Source organism: Pogona vitticeps, chromosome 4, assembly GCF_051106095.1.
Source record: "Pogona vitticeps strain Pit_001003342236 chromosome 4, PviZW2.1, whole genome shotgun sequence".
Taxonomy (NCBI): domain Eukaryota; kingdom Metazoa; phylum Chordata; class Lepidosauria; order Squamata; family Agamidae; genus Pogona; species Pogona vitticeps.
Genome location: NC_135786.1, coordinates 132,688,600 through 132,706,447, shown reverse-complemented (window position 1 = coordinate 132,706,447; position 17,848 = coordinate 132,688,600). Strand labels below are relative to the sequence as shown.

General features: G+C 44.3%; 1 protein-coding gene across 3 annotated transcripts in view; it reads right to left on the bottom strand.

The window, feature by feature from the left end:
- SORCS2 (sortilin related VPS10 domain containing receptor 2) overlaps positions 1-15,557 on the bottom strand; it is a 172,409-nt gene extending 156,852 nt beyond the window's left edge. Inside the window, exon 1 of one of the 3 annotated variants that reach the window (XM_078392552.1) lies at positions 14,878-15,557. In XM_078392552.1, the coding sequence (XP_078248678.1) occupies positions 14,878-15,162 (285 nt within the window). In that variant the 5' untranslated portion in view covers positions 15,163-15,557. The remainder of the gene's footprint in view (positions 1-14,877) is intronic. The other 2 variants (XM_020790539.3, XM_020790538.3) reach the window with 2 other exon arrangements.
- Between the last annotated feature and the right edge of the window lie 2,291 nt (positions 15,558-17,848).

The window sequence follows — 17,848 nt, the reverse complement described above, 5'->3', positions numbered from 1 at the left end:
TAAAACAGTGTCTCCCATTCCCATCCCAGACAATCTGTCCAGAAGGACACCATGGCCGATGGTGTCGAAAGCCGCTGAGAGGTCCAGGAGAATCAACAGGGATGCATTGCCCCTGTCTTTCTCCCAGCAAAGGTCGTCAAACAGGACGACCAAGGCAGTTTCCATCCCATACCCCAGCCTGAAACCTGATTGAAATGGATCTAGATAATCAATTTCATCCAGGAGAGTATAAATCCCCCCCCTTTTTTTTTTTGAGGCAGTGAAATAATGCATCCTCACTTGCCCAGGTGAATTCCAATTTCCCACTATCAAAATAAAATTTATTATCCCTTTTGTTATAGTATTCTTTCCAACTTGGAATACGTATTTTGAGAGGTAAAACATACACCCCAATAATGAAGGAGATTTAAAACCTACATTATCCTTTCAAGTATCCCAGAAGGTTGTTACAGAAAGTAAAAAAACACACACAATGTTAACACACTGGTTAGCTGTCACTTCTATTTCTCACGCCCTTTTTCCATGAACACTTTCTTTCTTGGATGTTTTGTTTTGTTTTTTAGTTTAGCTTCCAGAATTTGTGTTGCCCCAGGTATTGAAACAAAGTTGCACTGGTAGGGGTTTCTCTCAACAATTCACAGTTATGTGACTTGGATGGCAAGCTACTGAAGTGATATGTCCCTTACCCATCAATGGAAAAAGAAATCCAGTTTCCCCCTGCTACCTGTGGAGGAGGAAACAGGACAGGATGGGGAGGACCATAGAATCCTGTGCTGTAGGATAGTAGGGGCAAAGCCTTGTATCTATCTAGAAGCTCAAAAAGGTGTGGCAGGCCAAGAGACTCATCAGTATGAATGAGTGATGAAGAACATTTGGAATCCAGGCTGACCGATAGATCTGAACCTTATCTTGGACTCTGAAATATCTGACGAGCAACGTTAGCTTAGGGCCTGTCAATACTGTGAAATTTGGTGCAATGGTTCATGGGGTCACGAAGAGCCGGACACGACTTAGCAACTAAACAACAAAAGCCGGCGCTTAAAAGGGCCTTATCTTCAGCGCAGTCTAAATTTAAATCAAGTACTGTGAATACAGAACAGAGAGTTATTTTACATCGGCATGAATCATCCATCCCAAAAAGATAAGGCCAGCTTTTAAAGGGAAAGGATGGATCATTTAATTACTAATACAAGTGGATAAGGTCTTTTTTTCTGTGCCAAACAGAGAACTATACATCATAACTATATGACAATGTGGACAGGCTCATAGAAGCCACTCTGATACTTCTACATGTAAAATCCCCAATTAAATTAGACATATCGCAACACAGTTTTTGTACTCCATTGTCTTTCTAAGAGATTTTCCTTGAGTCTGTGACTGACATTCTAAAGGGAATTCTTCATTCAATATGTACCTTTACACCAACTAACAAACCCCTTTATTCTTTTGCTTTATAGGAGCTTTAAAGGAGAAAAAGAGAGTGCTGGGTCTGCTATTTTCCTGCACTAAAACAGTTCAGGGAAATCTAGGCAAACCTGCCAGGAAAAAAATTAAAAGAAATTTTCAAAGGCCTCAAAGTGGGAAAAGGGACTTTTAAACTTACACTGACAAGACTGATCTCTTCTTTTAAAAAAATCTCATCAAGCCACTTATGGACATAAAGACCAGATTAAAATTAATTCAGAAAGATAATGAAGTCAGTTAATTTATCTCTAAGAAAAGGTCAGCTTTTCTGATTGCCTCCTTTATAAAAGGGGATTGACTGTAGTCATCATCATTCTTTGCCTGTTAGGTTGAACAGAGCAGCTCTACTGGATCAGACCAAATTTCTATATAGCTGAGCATCTTGTTCTCAATAAAGGCCAGTCAGAAGCTTCTGGAAAGCAAACACGTAGGGCATTAAGGCAATAACCTGCTGTACCCAGCATATGGTCTCTGCATACATACAGCTATCATGCAAAGTAAGAAAAAACACAGATGAAGCAACATGAGCAGAATGGACCTTTATTTTTTCCTTAAACCTGAATAGTACCTGAACTGTTATTTAAACAAATCCGTTCCAGCTAAAACTGGAACAGAACCATAAAAAATATGCTCAGAACAATAGTTCATCCAATGACAAAAAAAGTCCAACATGGTATAGTAGTTGCCTTCACTACGATCAGAATAAACACCAAAACCAAAGTTATCATCTAGAAGAAGTTATATATTTAGGGACTGCATAAGCCTTTGCATGCTGCCAATAACAGGAAACCCAACAAGCCTCTATTATCTTCATCTGTTTAAGATGGCCATGACCAACCCCTCCCAGTCCATATATTCATGGGGTCAGAGGGTTGAAGCAACTCTATTTTTATTGAATTAGAGTGAAAGGGTACAGCAAGGCTTCCAACAATGTTAGCTCCTTGCCCGTGTGTCATTCCCAGGGGAACTGAATTCCTGTCACAAGTCCCCATGCCGGTTCAGTATCCCCAGGGTCTCTAGTTGCTTTGACTGGGGTTAGGGTGAACAGAAACTGTGGGGCAGCCAAGCGTCCCTGCAGCTATTCCTGCCTGCCTGCACCTCACAAAGAGGATTTGTAAAATCTAGCTGCCCCGAGCCTTGGGTTGAGGCTGACTCCTCATGCAGACACTCCCACTGGCACTGGCACTCCCATCTCCAGTCCCTTTTCTATATCAATGCTTTGCGGACGTCTTCATTTGCGTGGCAGAGGATGTGGCTCTTGGCGATGGTTCTAGTGTGGCAGTGACTGTTGCGAGTTTCAGCCTGTGCCACAGATCCCTGTGGTCCCTTTAGGAACTCACAGCTCCGCTGGGATCCCTGGTCCAAGGATCTCTTCAGAGGATAGACTTGAAGAGGCCTGTTGTCAGGAAGGCTGGCATAGGCTTTTCCACTGCATCACTCCAGGACTCCTCTTGTTCCAACTCCCCAATCTCTTTCCTCTGACCCAGTCTTGGCCCCCTCAGCCCACCATCTCTGGGCTCTGTGGGCAGCTCCCAGCTACTCACAGAGCCCAACACCTGCCCCTCCTTCCCAAGGTCTTCATCCTCATCCCCTCCAGCTGTCGCTTCTCCTGGGTGTTCCAGGAGACTGTAGGAGAGAGCAGATGGCCTGCTCACAACTCTATGCTTTGCTTTGTATGTCTTTTTTAAAAAAATGCCTGGACACAGTACTTTTCTTTTGTTTTTTAGAAGTGAGCCTTGTTCTGGAATATTTCTTTATTTAAAACATTTCTGCCCTAACCCTTCTCCTTTAAAGGACCCAAGGCGGCATTTATTTATTTTCCCCTCTGCTGTGAGCAAGACATACCATAAGTAGTTAGGAACTCTAATGAAAAGCCAGACCAAATTAATATCAGCCAGACTCCATGGAAAGCCGATCATAACAAGCATACCAGTTTATGCTTAAACAACAGATGTTGAAGAAGTGGGAAGCATTTCTGTAACTCTCCAAGAGGAAGCTGTTCGTACATTAAACCAGGTCATGCTAACTATCATGGATGACAAGAATGCAAAAGCAGAACCAAATATAATTGGAGAATTTGGCTTAAGATTCAGAAATGAAGCAGGAGAGCAAATCATGGGAGTTTGTGAAGCCAACGATTTGTTTATTGCGAATACCTGATTCTAGCAACTGAAAAGATGATTGTACACATGCACTTCAGCCAGATTTTATAGAAATGAAATAGTCTGTTTCAAAAGGGAATACAGAAAACTTATATTCTTTCTGTAAAAATTAGTTTAGCACCTGACTGTACTACAGGCCAAGAGTTCGAGTAAAGCTATGGGGAAACAACTAAACAATCATAGTGACAGAATATAATTTAAGTAACAGAACCAAACTTCTGTCTGACTTTTCTGTGTGTACAATGGCTTTTTGTGTAAGCAGCTGTTTTTATCCCACTACCTCTTGTGTATATATAAGCCCTGTTGCTCTTAAAGAGGCAACTGATGGCTTGTGTAACTGCTGGTACAATTGCAAAGCTCCTAGAAAGATATGCTCCATGATTGCTAACGTGCGTTTGGCAATTCTTGAAAAAATTAAAGGCAGCATCAACAAGATATTTGCATTACCCAATTCAAGTGACCACAAACCAGAAGAACTATACCAATAAATATGTCAAACAGTGGCCCACAGACTGGAAACATTCAATATACACTCAATGCCAGAGATAGAGAGAGAGAGATCAAAGACTGCAGTAACTACAGGACCATTGCACTAATTTCCCATGAAAGCAAAGTGATACTCTCAAGGTTTTACAAGGCTGACTTGGGTCCCCTATGGGGAGAAAGGTGGCATATAAATAAAATAAACTAACACATAAAATTAACAAAGACTTCTACCATACGTGGATATATGTTGCTATTCGGGAGTATTCAAGAACCTCAGAAGAAAATGTATGCTTTATAGAATACACTAGTGTTTTTGTGTGGATAGTGAAAAGCTATATATCATTTTAGAAGAAGTGGGGCAGGAGGCTACAGTAAACGCAGAATACAGAGAAACAGAATTGTTTCCAACTAGCCAAGGTGTCAAAGAAGAGTGATTTTATCTCCCCTATCTGTCCAATATATATACAGAATTTATAACATGGAAAGCTGGAATAGATTCAGATGAAACAGGAGTGAAAATAATGGAAGAAATAGCAATAATGGGGAGCTGCTGATGTCACAATTGAAGATGGAGGCTTTTCTCTGAGCAACCAGTGGAATCCACCCAATTACCTTTTTTTAAAGATTACAAGTGAGTGTCATTTGATTCAAATGTGAACAAGCAAAACATGGATTCAGGATTCAGGTGGAAGCAAAGAAAATCCACTGGAACAACAATTTATTTCCAAAAAGTTGTTTTCTAAAATGTGGGTTAATAGAACAGGCAGAGATTTCCAACTAGGACAAGAAAATTGCACGACTATCTCCAAATGGCTCATGTTCAATTAAAGACACATTGGAACAGTTAAGAGCAATGAATCATAATATGACGGCACCAATAAGCGATTAAGGTAAGAGAAATTTCTGAAAAGCTATCAGGGCTCACAGAGACAGCTAATGCAGACTTGAAAGCTGTTTATTCCAATTACTTTGCCCACCATACCTAGGACTTAAAATTCTGCCTTCAATTTCTGAAACTAAAAATCTTAATATATACATAAGGGGTGTCCACTCCTTAGTGGATGAGATGGAAGTTCCAGCTTGGATAATGGGCCTCTTACACAAACATCAAACAGGATTGGGAAGAGCTTTTTTACTAGAAGAAGAGTTCTGAACCAGGTCTTATTCAAAGGGAGTCTACTGGACATTCTAGTAAAGATCTACGAAGATACATAAGGTGCCATATTAAAATCAGAGTATATTGGAGTTGGAAGGGGCCTATAAGGCCATCGGGTCCAACCCCTTGCTCACTGCAGGAATCCATATCAAAGGAGATCTGACAGATGGTTGTCTAATTTTCTCTTGAATTTCTCCAATGTTGGAATGCTCACCACCTCCTGAAAATTGGTTCCACTGTTGTACTGCTCTAAAAGGAGGTTTTTCATGATGTTCAACTGAAATGTGGCTTCCTGTAACTTGAGCTCATTGTTTTGTGTCCTGCACTCTGGGATAATCGAGAGTGCAGGACATTCTCTGTATGACCGTCTTTCAAGGATGCCAATGTCATTCGCCCTTCATGGCTGCCCATTTTCAGGGGGCTGGGTTCTAGTCACTAGTCCCCAGGCCAGTTTAGCATCCCCAGGGCTTCCAGTTGCCAGGACGGACAAAAACCGCAGGGTGACCAAGAATCCCTGCAGCTGCCCCTGCCTGCCTGCCTGCCTGCACCCTGCCAAGAGAGTTTGAAACATAACTCCCTAGCCTTGGGGTAGCCAGATTAGAGATTAGAGGGTTTACTGGTTGGTGTTGTTTTTTTTTTGTTGTTGGGATGCGTTTTGGGGAAGAGTATATTCTAAAAACATGAGAGAGGGATGCTTTGGGATATAATTGGTAGGACAGATGGATCTCTTCTAAGCTTCTGGATGACAGAGGTTCTATTGTTCTGATTTATGTTTTTTTCCTTTTTCTTTGGGACAGGGACAAGTCTTCTAAATAGAAAATTATTTATTTCATGCTAATAGGCTGGACTCGCCAGCTAAAACACAGGAGACTACAGCACTAAATAAACCAAGAAAATCTTAACATCCTGAAGTTTCAGAAAACACATCACAAAGGGGGTGCTGACTAATTATTATAAAGAAGTAGCTTAAGTTCTTCCTGTGCACTAAAGGGCACTTCGAAATCCAGGACAGCTGTTTGTTTGTTTTCTATACTGTTCCATCTAGTGGCACTGCCATTACTCTGGGCAGTTTTCCTCCTGAATCTGAGCCTAAATTTACAAGATGCAAAAGCGAAGATCATTGGTGTTCCCCACTATGCACCCCTCATTGCAGTAGTTCTACCACCCAGTGAGACACCAGCTCTTTCTTTTGGAAGTTGAATCCAACTCTTCTCTTCAGGCAGGAGAGGAAGGGAAAACTTACAAACTTCATTAATGAAAACTCTTATCTAAATATGTCCATAGTTATGATCTAGAACTTGCAGCAACACACACACACATACACACACACACACACACAAAATAAAAAGTAAAAACCCTTCATACTCCCAGAAGGAAATGAAATGAACTTAAAGTAGCAAAGGTAGTAAAATAGCAAAAGACATCAATATGCCAATCAGAAATAGTGTAATATGAAAACAAAACTAGGAATGGAACTTGTCCATTTCTTAGACTTCAGCCCCCCAGAATTCAGCAGAAATTCCCACAGCCAAAATTCTGTGGGCTTTAGCAAAGAAATCTAAGTCCTCACAAGAGTTTTCAAGTAAACACAGGTGGAGAATCACGGTTCTAGTAGCCATTACCTGCATGTGAGGAAGAAAATGTAAGTGGCTGTGAGGAACTAAGCTCTGTGGGAACTGAAAAGAATTAGGGAACTGGTACTTTTTTTGAGATACACCTTGTGCAGAGACTAATGGGCAGAGAGACTTTTGCTGTTTAGTTGTTTAGTCGTGTCAGACTCTTTGTGACCCCATGGACCAGAGCACGCCAGGCCCTCCTGTCTTCCACTGCCTCCCAGAGTTTGGTCAAATACAGAGACTAATGGGCAGAGAGAGTACCAGTCCACTAATCGCATGGAGCTCAACCTCTCCCAGCCACTTACACTTTCTTCCTCACATGTAAGTAACAGTCTCCTAAACAGAATCACTTCACATCTGAAGCATCAGAAGAACCATCATAGGAAGCTAAAATGACTAAACTACTGTCCATTCACATCTCATTTACAAGATTCACTTTCAAAAGGCAATCATGATAGGAAAAGCAGAAGGCAATAGGAAAAGAGGAAAATCAAACATGAGACAGGGTAACTCGATTAAAAAACCATGCCCTTCAGTTTCCAAGACCTGAGCAGGATGTTAATGACATGAACATTTGGGAATTATTAATTCATAGAGTCGCCACCATAAGTCAGAGGTGACTTGAAGGCATATAATAACAACTGTTGAGTCTGAAGCAGGGGAGTAGTGTGAAGTATGTTTCAGATTCTCAGAAGATCCTGCTCCCATAGGCTACTGACAGGTTAGCATTAGTACTGACAAATTATTTTATCTGCCACACTTACTCCACAGTACAGCAAACAAGTTTTTAATAGCTTATCTTCTACATGCTATTTCTTGCCATCATTATTTATATGTCATCATTCTTTATATCTTGCTCCTCTCCAGCCAATCCAACTGGCTTTTTCTACTCCTTTATTTTAAAAATCTACTGAATACTCATCTTTCCTTTCCTTTCTTACTTCTTCAAAGCAACTTTGAATTTATTTTATAATGAAAAGTGTGATATGACTTTTAAATAAATAACAGAAAAAACACTCTAGCAAGTGTGATCATTCCAAAGAGAAAATGTTCCTGAGAAATACAATATCAGCTTCATAAGCTTTTGTCTGAAAGCTCTACATGATTCATAAAGTTCAAGTTCAAACAAAGGCAGCTGAACCCTAATTTCCTATGAGCTCAAATTTTCAGGAGAACAAAGCGTTATTATGCATAACAAGATACCACAAGCTATGAAGCCATATAAAAGCAACACTGAGATTATCTATCTATTATCTAATGCACATTTGGTTGAAATAAATTTGGGACATGGAATACACAGTGAAATTGATGTACCTGGGAAAAAGCCGTGCTAATACCCTTAGATTGCCATCATGGAGGAATCAGGAAGGGGTCCTCCTCGCCACTAGAGTCATTCTGCGCTGTTGGGGAGTTGCCGTGCCAGAGTTCCCATTTATACCCAATGCCCCAACTTGCTCCTTAGGTTTTACAAGGGCAGAGAACAAACAGAAATGCTAAGGATATATATTTTTAAAAAACAAATATTATTGGGCTAAAGCATTCAATATGCTGTATAATCATGGCAAACTCTGTAGCTGTAGATCTGCTCCAGTTTGGGTCTGTGTTTAGAGAGCCCCCCACTTTTGCCCCATTACCCACTACTTCATTCTATTATTTGTAAGCTTCAAATTCACTGATTTATTTTAATGGAAATAAAAAGTCTTATAGACTGGAATACATGTGTACTAAGGCCACACTGCATTCTGCATACAATGATGTTGCATGAAATTATGAAAGATTTTCTTAGAAGTCAAGCACTGGAGCTGATTCCCTCCACCCCCTGCTTTTTTTGGAAACAATGGTAGAGCATAAATATCTATATCAAATCACAGGTAGATTCTTCCTTCAACATTTAATAACATTTGTATAAATTAAGTGTTTGTTTTTATGTGCTTCCCATACAAGTGGGATGAAAACAGACCAGGTACTATACATGGATATGGAATGTGGATTGCACAGGCCTTTTTAAAGCATTTAGGAGTGATTCTATTCTGGACCAAGGTTTCAACCTTATACAATCTTATCCAGGAATAAGCCTCTTTGAATGCAGTGGGGCTTACCTCTGAGTAGCTATATGAGAATCTGCTATAAATCAGTCATATTTTAAACTGATCAAATTCAATGGGGCTTTAGTTAACATGTCTTGTTCACCTGGATGGGAGCAAAAACATTAATTATTCTGGATCCAATCTGCTATCAGTAAGCAAAAAACAGTAGTGAGGAGGTTAATTTGTCAGGGTGTGTATGAGTGTGTGTTGTATGAATAGCATCACTTCTTGCTTCCCACTGGATCTGAACATACACACACAAGTGATATATTAGCTGCAGGTAAGGAACAAGCTGTTAGCTTAGGACTGGTTTGATTTTTGCTCCTTGAAATAATTTTTAAAAGATTTCTTCCAAGGGTTTTACAAATTGACTGGACCAAAGGGGATTGTTACAAAAATGCTAAATAAATTCAACTAAAACCAAAACAATACAGAACACAAACAAAAAGAAAAACTCAGACAAACTCAGACTTTCGAGTGAAGTGTTTGTAATAATTATTAAAGATGCACCATTTTCTTTCCCAGAGTGTGCCCCAAGAATACAAACTAGCCCTATACAGTACCTTGAACTGCTCTAGTCTACATGCAACTCCAGGGAGAGGGGCTGCAATTTAACAAGAAGGTGGATGAAACCTCAGTCTTCTCAAAGCTTCATAGGAAACTGGTCCACATTGATTGACAACAGCTCTCTGGAGTTTCTGCCAGGTCTGGAACGTTTGGAACGCAAAGCCTGTTCCCTAACATGACTCTCATGCATTTCTCCCAGTCATAGTCCCTGTCTCAGTTCCTTTTGTCTTGGACAGACAACCAGCATCAAAGCCTGATGAAAAAAATGCTCTTTACAAAGCAGACTGGCAAGAGACAGAATGACAGGCCAGTCAATGGTTAAGCACTCGGTGCCTGGATTGTGTTCTGATTTTAATGGTTCAAGAGTACCTTTTTGCTTACAGACTGCTAGTAATCCCCCTTTGTGCATTCATTATCACACCCGTTAGGACTCAGCTATGTCGAACACTTGCATAATATGACCCTCGCTATACATGCATGTGCACAGAGAGCACCACCGATACAGCTGTCAACGGTGTCTGCAGTGTGTAATCAGACAATTTCTGTAGTACTGAAAGAAACACACAATCCTGTATGACCAAAGATGCTCTGTTCAGTACAATGGCTGTGTTCAGTTGCAAATTACTTTGTTTTTAATTGTCAAGCATGTTTAACTACAATTATGTACACTTGGGTAAGAACTACATGGTTTATAAGATAGAAAATTAATTTCAATCACCAATTAAATTACCTTTCTTAGCTACTTAAAATTAATCCACCCTGAGCTGTGAAGAAACAAGGGAGGGATAAATGACAGACAACAATGGGGAACAAACAAAAGGCAGATGAGAAGCTATTATGAAAACATATCCTGAGTCTCTGGAAACCATCCGCACCTGCTTCGCTTCCCACACAGGCCAACCATGCATAGGGACCCACTCAGTGAGGACATCAACACTAGGGAATCAACACAGCGGCCTTCCCAGTGAAATCTTCAACCACTCAGGCCATGGTATTCTTCGTAGCCTTTCCATTCGTATTTTCCTTATATATCTGAAGAAACTTAGACAGCATTGTTTGATATATCACTATTACTTTTTAACATTCATGGGTGCTTGTAGAGAGATAGTTCCAGATGCTAACAAATCATGTGTTTTCTATACTAAGCTAGACAGCAGGCCCATCCTTTGAGAAATCAGATCTGGCTAGAGAGACACGCACCTTAGTTACTTCTTATTTGAATTATTGCAACACGCTCCATGCGGGACGGTCTTTGAAGAGTGTTCAGAAATGTCAGCTGGTTCAAAATATTGCTGCCAAACTGCTGACTATCACTGGCTACAGGAAGCATATTACTGCCCTATTACAACAACTCCACTGGCTGACAGTATGTTCTCAAGCCCAATTCAAAGTGCTGGTTGTTACCTATAAAACCCTGGATGGCTTGGGTCCAGGGTATCTTGAGGACTATATCACTCCATAAGAACCCTTTCTGCTCTTAAGGACTTATGGGGACATTCTTCTTTATCTGGCAAATAATGAAAGATTGCCACCTGAAAATAACATACAGTACTGATATATATTATATCAACATAATAACAATATACCACCCTAATAACTAAATGCTGTACCACTATCCCCCTCTGTATCATCAAAGAAGATGATGGAGAAAGAAACTTTCCCATCAATGCTGTTTTAGCAAGTGGTTAATACGGTGGCTGAAGAGGACTTTATTGTGTCATATAGATATTATCTTTATTTTTTAAAAAAATCATTTTTAACATCTATTGGGCACCTCCATTAATCACGTTGCTAAAATAGAAATGACAGGAGGGAGAAATGAGAGTTTGCATGCTGCATTACAGGACTCCATTGCTATCATACTGAGCACTATTTGCAGGTGGGTGTGTTGAAATATAGTTGGAAAAGTGTTTGAGTGAAGTGCTACCTCAAAAACAGACTAAAAATAAAATAAATGAATGAATGATAAAGATGGAGCCAGTCACAAAAGTTACATTCTGCATATCTGCTGAGCGATGGATTCACTTGTGTGGTACATCAAAGCCATTCTTTGTTTCTTTCTTTTTAATGGAAGAACAAGCAAAAACATTTTTTCCCTTTGGGAACTGTGTTACTCTTGCATCATTATTAAAAATGTGGACTTTCTGTAGTGTGAGAAGACCGCAAAAACACAACTGTGAAATATGGGGAAATTCCCTACAGATAAGCACAGGTGGATCTCCCGGTAAAACTTGAGTCAAGAAGCCATTGCAATGCTATAGTAGATCTGCCTTTTAAAGAGCGGCATAAAAAATCCCGCAGAATACACTAAATCAGTGATGGCTAACCTTTTTGAGCCCGAGTGCCCAAACTGGGGGGAGGGGGGCAGAAACCCACCAGGCAGCAGAAGTGGAAGTGGCGGTGGAAGAGGGTGTCCCAGGCACGGAGGTGCCTCCAGACCCCTCTCCAGATCCACCTCCAATTATGCCCAACCCCTGCCAGCACCAGCTGCTCTGGAACCTGGCCTGCCTCCTGTTGGGGCGCCAGTACTGAGGTTGCTCAGGTTTGGCTGCCAGGGGGTAGCAATTTGGCAACTTATGGTTTGCGTACCTGCAGAGAGGGCTCTTGTGTACCAGCTGTGGCACACGTGCCATAGGTTCGCCATCACTGCACTAAATACAGTGGTGCCTCGCTTGACGAGGATAATTGTAGAGCGAAATCCTCGTGAAGTGGAATAAAAAAAGTCAATTGAAATGCATTGAAAACTGTTCAATGCGTTCCAATGGGCGAAATACCTCAGCGTCCAGCGAAGATCCTCCATAGGGAGGCCATTTTCTGCTCCCTGTATAGCGAGGAATCTGTCCCAAAACACAGCGGGCAGCCATTTTACACAGCGGATGGCCATTTTGAAGACCCGACAATCAGCTGTTTTGATCGTCGTAATGCAAAAAACCGGTTCCCGAAGCAGGGAACCAGTCATCATAAAGCAGTTTTTTCCTACATAAACATCGTTTTGCGATCGCTATAGCGATCACAAAAAATCATCGTACAGCAAAAAAAAGTCATGCGGGGTAACCATCTAGCGAAGCACCACTGTATAACATATCCAAATAACTAGAGAGACCTGTCTGGATTTCAAGATGGAAAACAGCTTTGCTCTCACATTGTTACACAAGTGCATGGAACATTGTAGATCCCTTGCTGCTTTGAATTATGTTGCACCTTCCCTTAAGAAAGACACTGTTCTTTAAAGATGGTCAGAAAATGGAACAAGACGAGAATGGAAACATATTATTAAGGAACATTAATTCTAAATCTTCCATCAATGTGTTGTTCTTTGGAATGGCAAAGGCATTCTGCCTCCCTTTAGAAATCATCATTCTCCCACCCTCCCCTCACGAAAGCACGGGAACACTTTGGGAGGGACCTGCTTCCTCTCTGCTCAGTCCCAGCACTATATTTTTGTACATTTACACAAACACACCAAGATTTATTGGCAACACCCCTACAACAGTCTACAGGAAATATCCAGAATCACACAAATAGTAGGATTTAGTAAGAGCCACGTGGTAGTAGCCATGTTATTTGCAATGCCTGTATTAATGTTGTGGGTACTTCTTATCACACTTTTATCCTACCTTTTCTCCAAAGAATTGGGGGGGGGCAGAAATTAGCTGTTTTTCCAAAATACGATGGATTTTTCTAATCTGTTCTCTCAACTGAATTACACAATTCAGTTCTTACATGATTAATACTTTCACCCAGACGGTGATGAGATCCATATTCAACAATGTACTCTCCCAAGCAAACATTCACTAGGGCCTACACATTGGGGCAGGACCCTCCTGAAGTGCCACTTAGGGTCCAGATACCTTGTGGGCACCTTGGTGTCTGAGCTTCCTCCTTCCTTGATGCCACAGAAACATGCACACACATCTAAACACACACAAATACACATCAGTGAGCCTCCGTCATTAGTGGGAGCCATTTGTATGAGAACATTCAAGAGAGGGGGTGAAGAGAAGTCCTTTCTTCTCTGCCCAGAGATCTTCGTACAAATCACTCTTTTTCTGTGGTTGGAAGCAGCAGGCAAGGAGAAATATGTGAGACATTAGTGGGAGAGGGCGAGCCGTTCCAGGAATTATGACTGTGTACCTAGGGGAGAGGCTGCTCCAAAGGACACACCACTGCACTCTACAAGTCCTAGACAGATACAGGAAGCATCAGAAACCTCTCTGTCACCTGAACTGCACAGGCAACACTCCACTAGAAAAAAAAAAGTGTGTGCTTGTCCATGCACATTTACCTGCAGGCGCCTAATGAACAAGACACCCAGCGTGGTCCTACATCTCTGAACGAGTGCAAAACTCTCCATGAGGAAGGAGGCTCTGGTAAAAAGATGTCAAGGGAGGGGTTGTGGCAGCAATTCAACCTTTGACCCACCAGGCAAAGTGTCCCTATAACCCTCTGGGAGGCCTCCGGATGTGTCTTGACTGTCGTTCTGAAGGACCCTTATACCAGCAAGCTCCTTTGCACGGAGGTTTGGGAAGGGAGTACATCGCTTGCTATGGCAGGTAAGGCTGGGCTGTGAGCATCCTCAAGAACGGAAGCGTTCAGGACCATCCATAAGGACAAAATAAAATCCAAAATCGACAGGGTGACAAGACCTTTATGAGGACCAACAAAACAACAGGATGCAGCAAGCTTTTGAATTCTACAGAACTCCTCCTCAGGTTAAGTGCTTAAAAAAAAAAATCAAAGGCGGCGGAACGGCCGTCTCCAACGGGGGCGGGGTCTCCCATTGTTTTTCCTGCCACCTATTATGAGGCGCCCGTTTCCAGAGAGCCCCGCGCGAGACGCCAACTTATGCCCAGCCAACTTAGAAAGCAAAAACGGGCATCCCAAGATTTGTGAACCCGAACACTCGAGCCGGAGGGAAGCGTTGAAGATTCTACCCCTTTGCTGCGTCGAGTCCGCTCGCCCGCGGGCAGCCCTCTTGACATCCCAGCTCGGGATGGTCCTCCAAGACAGCCGCCGATCGCTCCCCCACCACCACACCCCACCACACCCCTAGTTAACTCCTGCATTCCCAGAACCCATCGGAAGACATCCCTCTGAGTGGGACCAGGGAATCTTCCTCTTCCCTGCCCAAAGCTGGCACGTGACTGCTCTTAAACACACACACACACACGGAGTCCGCACCAAGCGCGGGTCCGGCAGGCAAGGGCGCGACTCGGACCGAACTCTACTAAAAGAGCCCGTGGCTCGTGAAGCAGAGCCGAGCCGGAGGCGGCGGGGGTGTGTGTGTGTGTGTGAGACGGCCGGGCAGAAGAGCGCCCCCCCCACCGGCCAGCACTTACGCTGCTGTTGTCGCCCGTCCAGTGGACCATCGCCTGGTTGTGAATCGCGTCGCCTTTGAGGACGAAGGAGGTGCTGAGCAGGGAGGCCGCCTCCGGAGCTCCCGCGGCACGATCCCCCCGCAGGCCCGCCTCTCCCCGCGGGCTGCTGCTCCGTCTCTGCCGGCGCCCTTCGTCTTGGGGGCGCGCCGCCCGGGAAACGCTCAGCACGACGAGGAGCCCCACGACGAGCAGGAGCGGAGCCACGAGGCTGGGCGCTCTCGAGACCACGCGAGTTGCCGGCGCCATCCTCGGCCTCCCTTGCGCTGCCCCGGCCGCCGCCGCCGCCGCCGCCGCCGGGCAGAGATGCTTGTCTGGCAGATGAGCCAGGGAAGGAGAAGGGGAGGGGAGGGGAGGAAGGAGGGGGAGAAGCGGTGTGTGTGTGGGGGGGAGAGAGTCCGCGAGGGAGCGCGCGCCGCGTCGTGGCGCTGCGTGGGAAACAACGTGCTGGGGCTTCCACGCCCAGGCGAGGAGCCGCGCCGCCCTCTGCCGGCCCGCCCCGCTGACGGCCCGGAGGAGACGAACGGCGCTCCTGGGTGGGTGGGTGGCTGCGTGTGTGTGTCCCCTGCCTGCCTGCGGTCCTCCCTTTTGGGGAGGCAGCGGGAGCCCAGCCCCGCCGCACGGAGGCAAATCTCTCTCAGCGCTGGTGGAAGTGCCCAGCTAGAGGCTAGCAAAGGACAGGGGGATTATCCCTCTCTCTCTCTCTCTCTCTCTCTCTCTCTCTCTCTCTCTCTCTCTCTCTCTCACACACACACACACACACACACACACACACACACACACACACACACACACACACACACACACACACAGAGCGAGAGCGAGAGAGAGAGAGAGAGAGAGAGAGAGAGAGAGAGAGAGAGAGAGAGAGAGAGAGAGAGAGAGAGAGAGAGAGAGAGGCTTCCCCGAGGCACACAAAAGCGGACTGGAAGACCGGGAGCGCCCCCTCCCTGACAGAGCCCCGCCGTCACCCTACGTTTCACAACCTCGCGCCGGGACTCTCGAGGCGGCCCGTGCGAGCAGCTGCCGTGAGGGGGGGCGGGAGAAATACAGGTAGATTTTCCACTCCGTGGAGCGGCAGCGCTCCAGGTCCTCAGCACGTTTCCTCTCTCTCCCCCCCCTTGCCCCACTTTTTGCAGCCTCACGCGCGGGTCTTCCCTGTCTCGAAACAATCCTCGCAGGTAGGTGCTAAAATTGCAGGGACTGGTCCGTGGGCCCAGGCTGAACAGGGAAGCTGCGCAACACGGCCAACCCTCTGATCGATTCAGGTACATTCATATTGAGCAACATCCAGCACGGGATACTCCCCTGCCAGAGGGTAAATAACTAGAGAGAGCATCGAAGGACCAGAGTGCATCCTAGGGATGCTCTGTAGTGCCTATGAAATTGTGTTTCTAATTCTGAACCCCTTGACTCAATTCTCATTTCCTTTATAACTTTACGCTGAGGAAACCACACTTTCAGTTGCACCTCCCTTTGCAGGATGAGAATAATACCACTACCTTGAGCTAAGGTGAGACATTTAAAGAGTAGTTTTACCAGTTCCACTTCCCCAGTGAGTTTTCATGGGTAAGCGGAGATGCAAACTCTGTTCTCCAGAGTCCTAGTCTATCAGTCTATCTGCTACATCACACTGGGAATCTATTATGGTGATCAGATATGCCTAATCAACATGTACCAAAGCAATGCTGTATTCCTTATTCCACACCAAACAGATGGTTGGCTACTGGTAAAGAAGACGAATGGTGATACCATTATGCCCTCTCTTCCTCCATCCACCACCCACAGTGGGTGATCAGCACTGTCAGAACAGTGTTGATCAGAGTTAAACATTTCTTTGGTGCAGTGCACACATTAAGGTACAGAGTGGGGAAAGTTACTCTTTTTTTGGCCTATAGCTCTCAGAATACCACTGGCCACAGGGAGTGTCATCTCTTATTTCTAACAGTCTCACAGGTGGCTGCTCAATGATAAGTTGAGTAGTGGCCATCCTGGGGCAGGGCCAAATGGTAGGCAAGTTCTGAGTGTTAAGAAACAGGAAGGAGGGGAGAAGTGAGCCAAAGATAGACAGATGAGGATGGAGACGCTCACTTGAGAGAAAGAATGAGGCCCCTTGAAAAAAAGAATGCTAGGAGAGTGACTCCAGGTAGAAACAAAATGGCACAGTAATCCATGCCTCTTTCCCTGTGAATGGCCCACACTGCCATAGTAGAGCAGTTCATTTTGGGGAGCAATTTAAAGTGCTTTAAAGTCCTAAATAGCTCAGTACAACTTGCAGGTTCTTCAAGCTGCTTGTAGCAAAGACCAACAGGCTGCCAGGAGATGTTTCAATGGTTATTGGCTTCAGCTCTGCTCTCAGAAACAGATCGCAGTGGACACAGGTAACATCAAGGGAATGTATGACGGTATCAAGCAGGCTTTAGGTGCAATACAGAATAAATCTGCTCCTTTGAAGTCTGCTACAGGTGTGATCATCCAGGACCGAGTACAGCAGATGGAATGCTGGGTGCAGCACTACTCTGAGCTATAATCTAGAGCAGCGGTCCCCAACCTTTTTCAGACCATGGACTGGTTGGGGGGTGTTGGCTCCGTGCGCAGACCAGTTGAGGGGTGGGGGCAGCCCCGCGCTCACTGGTGGGTGTGTCACACTCGCAGGTGGGCATGTCATACTTGTGGAGGGGCGTGTCAAGCTCATGGGTGGGCGTGTTACGCTTGCAGGTAAGGCGAGGAGTCCAGGCTTGTGATCCCTGTTTGGGATCTTTTTTGCTGTCATGCTAAAGCACACCTTTGGAACTGCAGCAGAAGGTGTCTATCTCCGGACTAGATCAGATGGAAAGCTCTTTAATCTCTCTAGATTGAGAGCAAAGACCAGAGTCCAGCTGAAATGCATGCAGGACTTCCTCTTTGCCGATGATGCAGCTGTTGTTGCCCATTC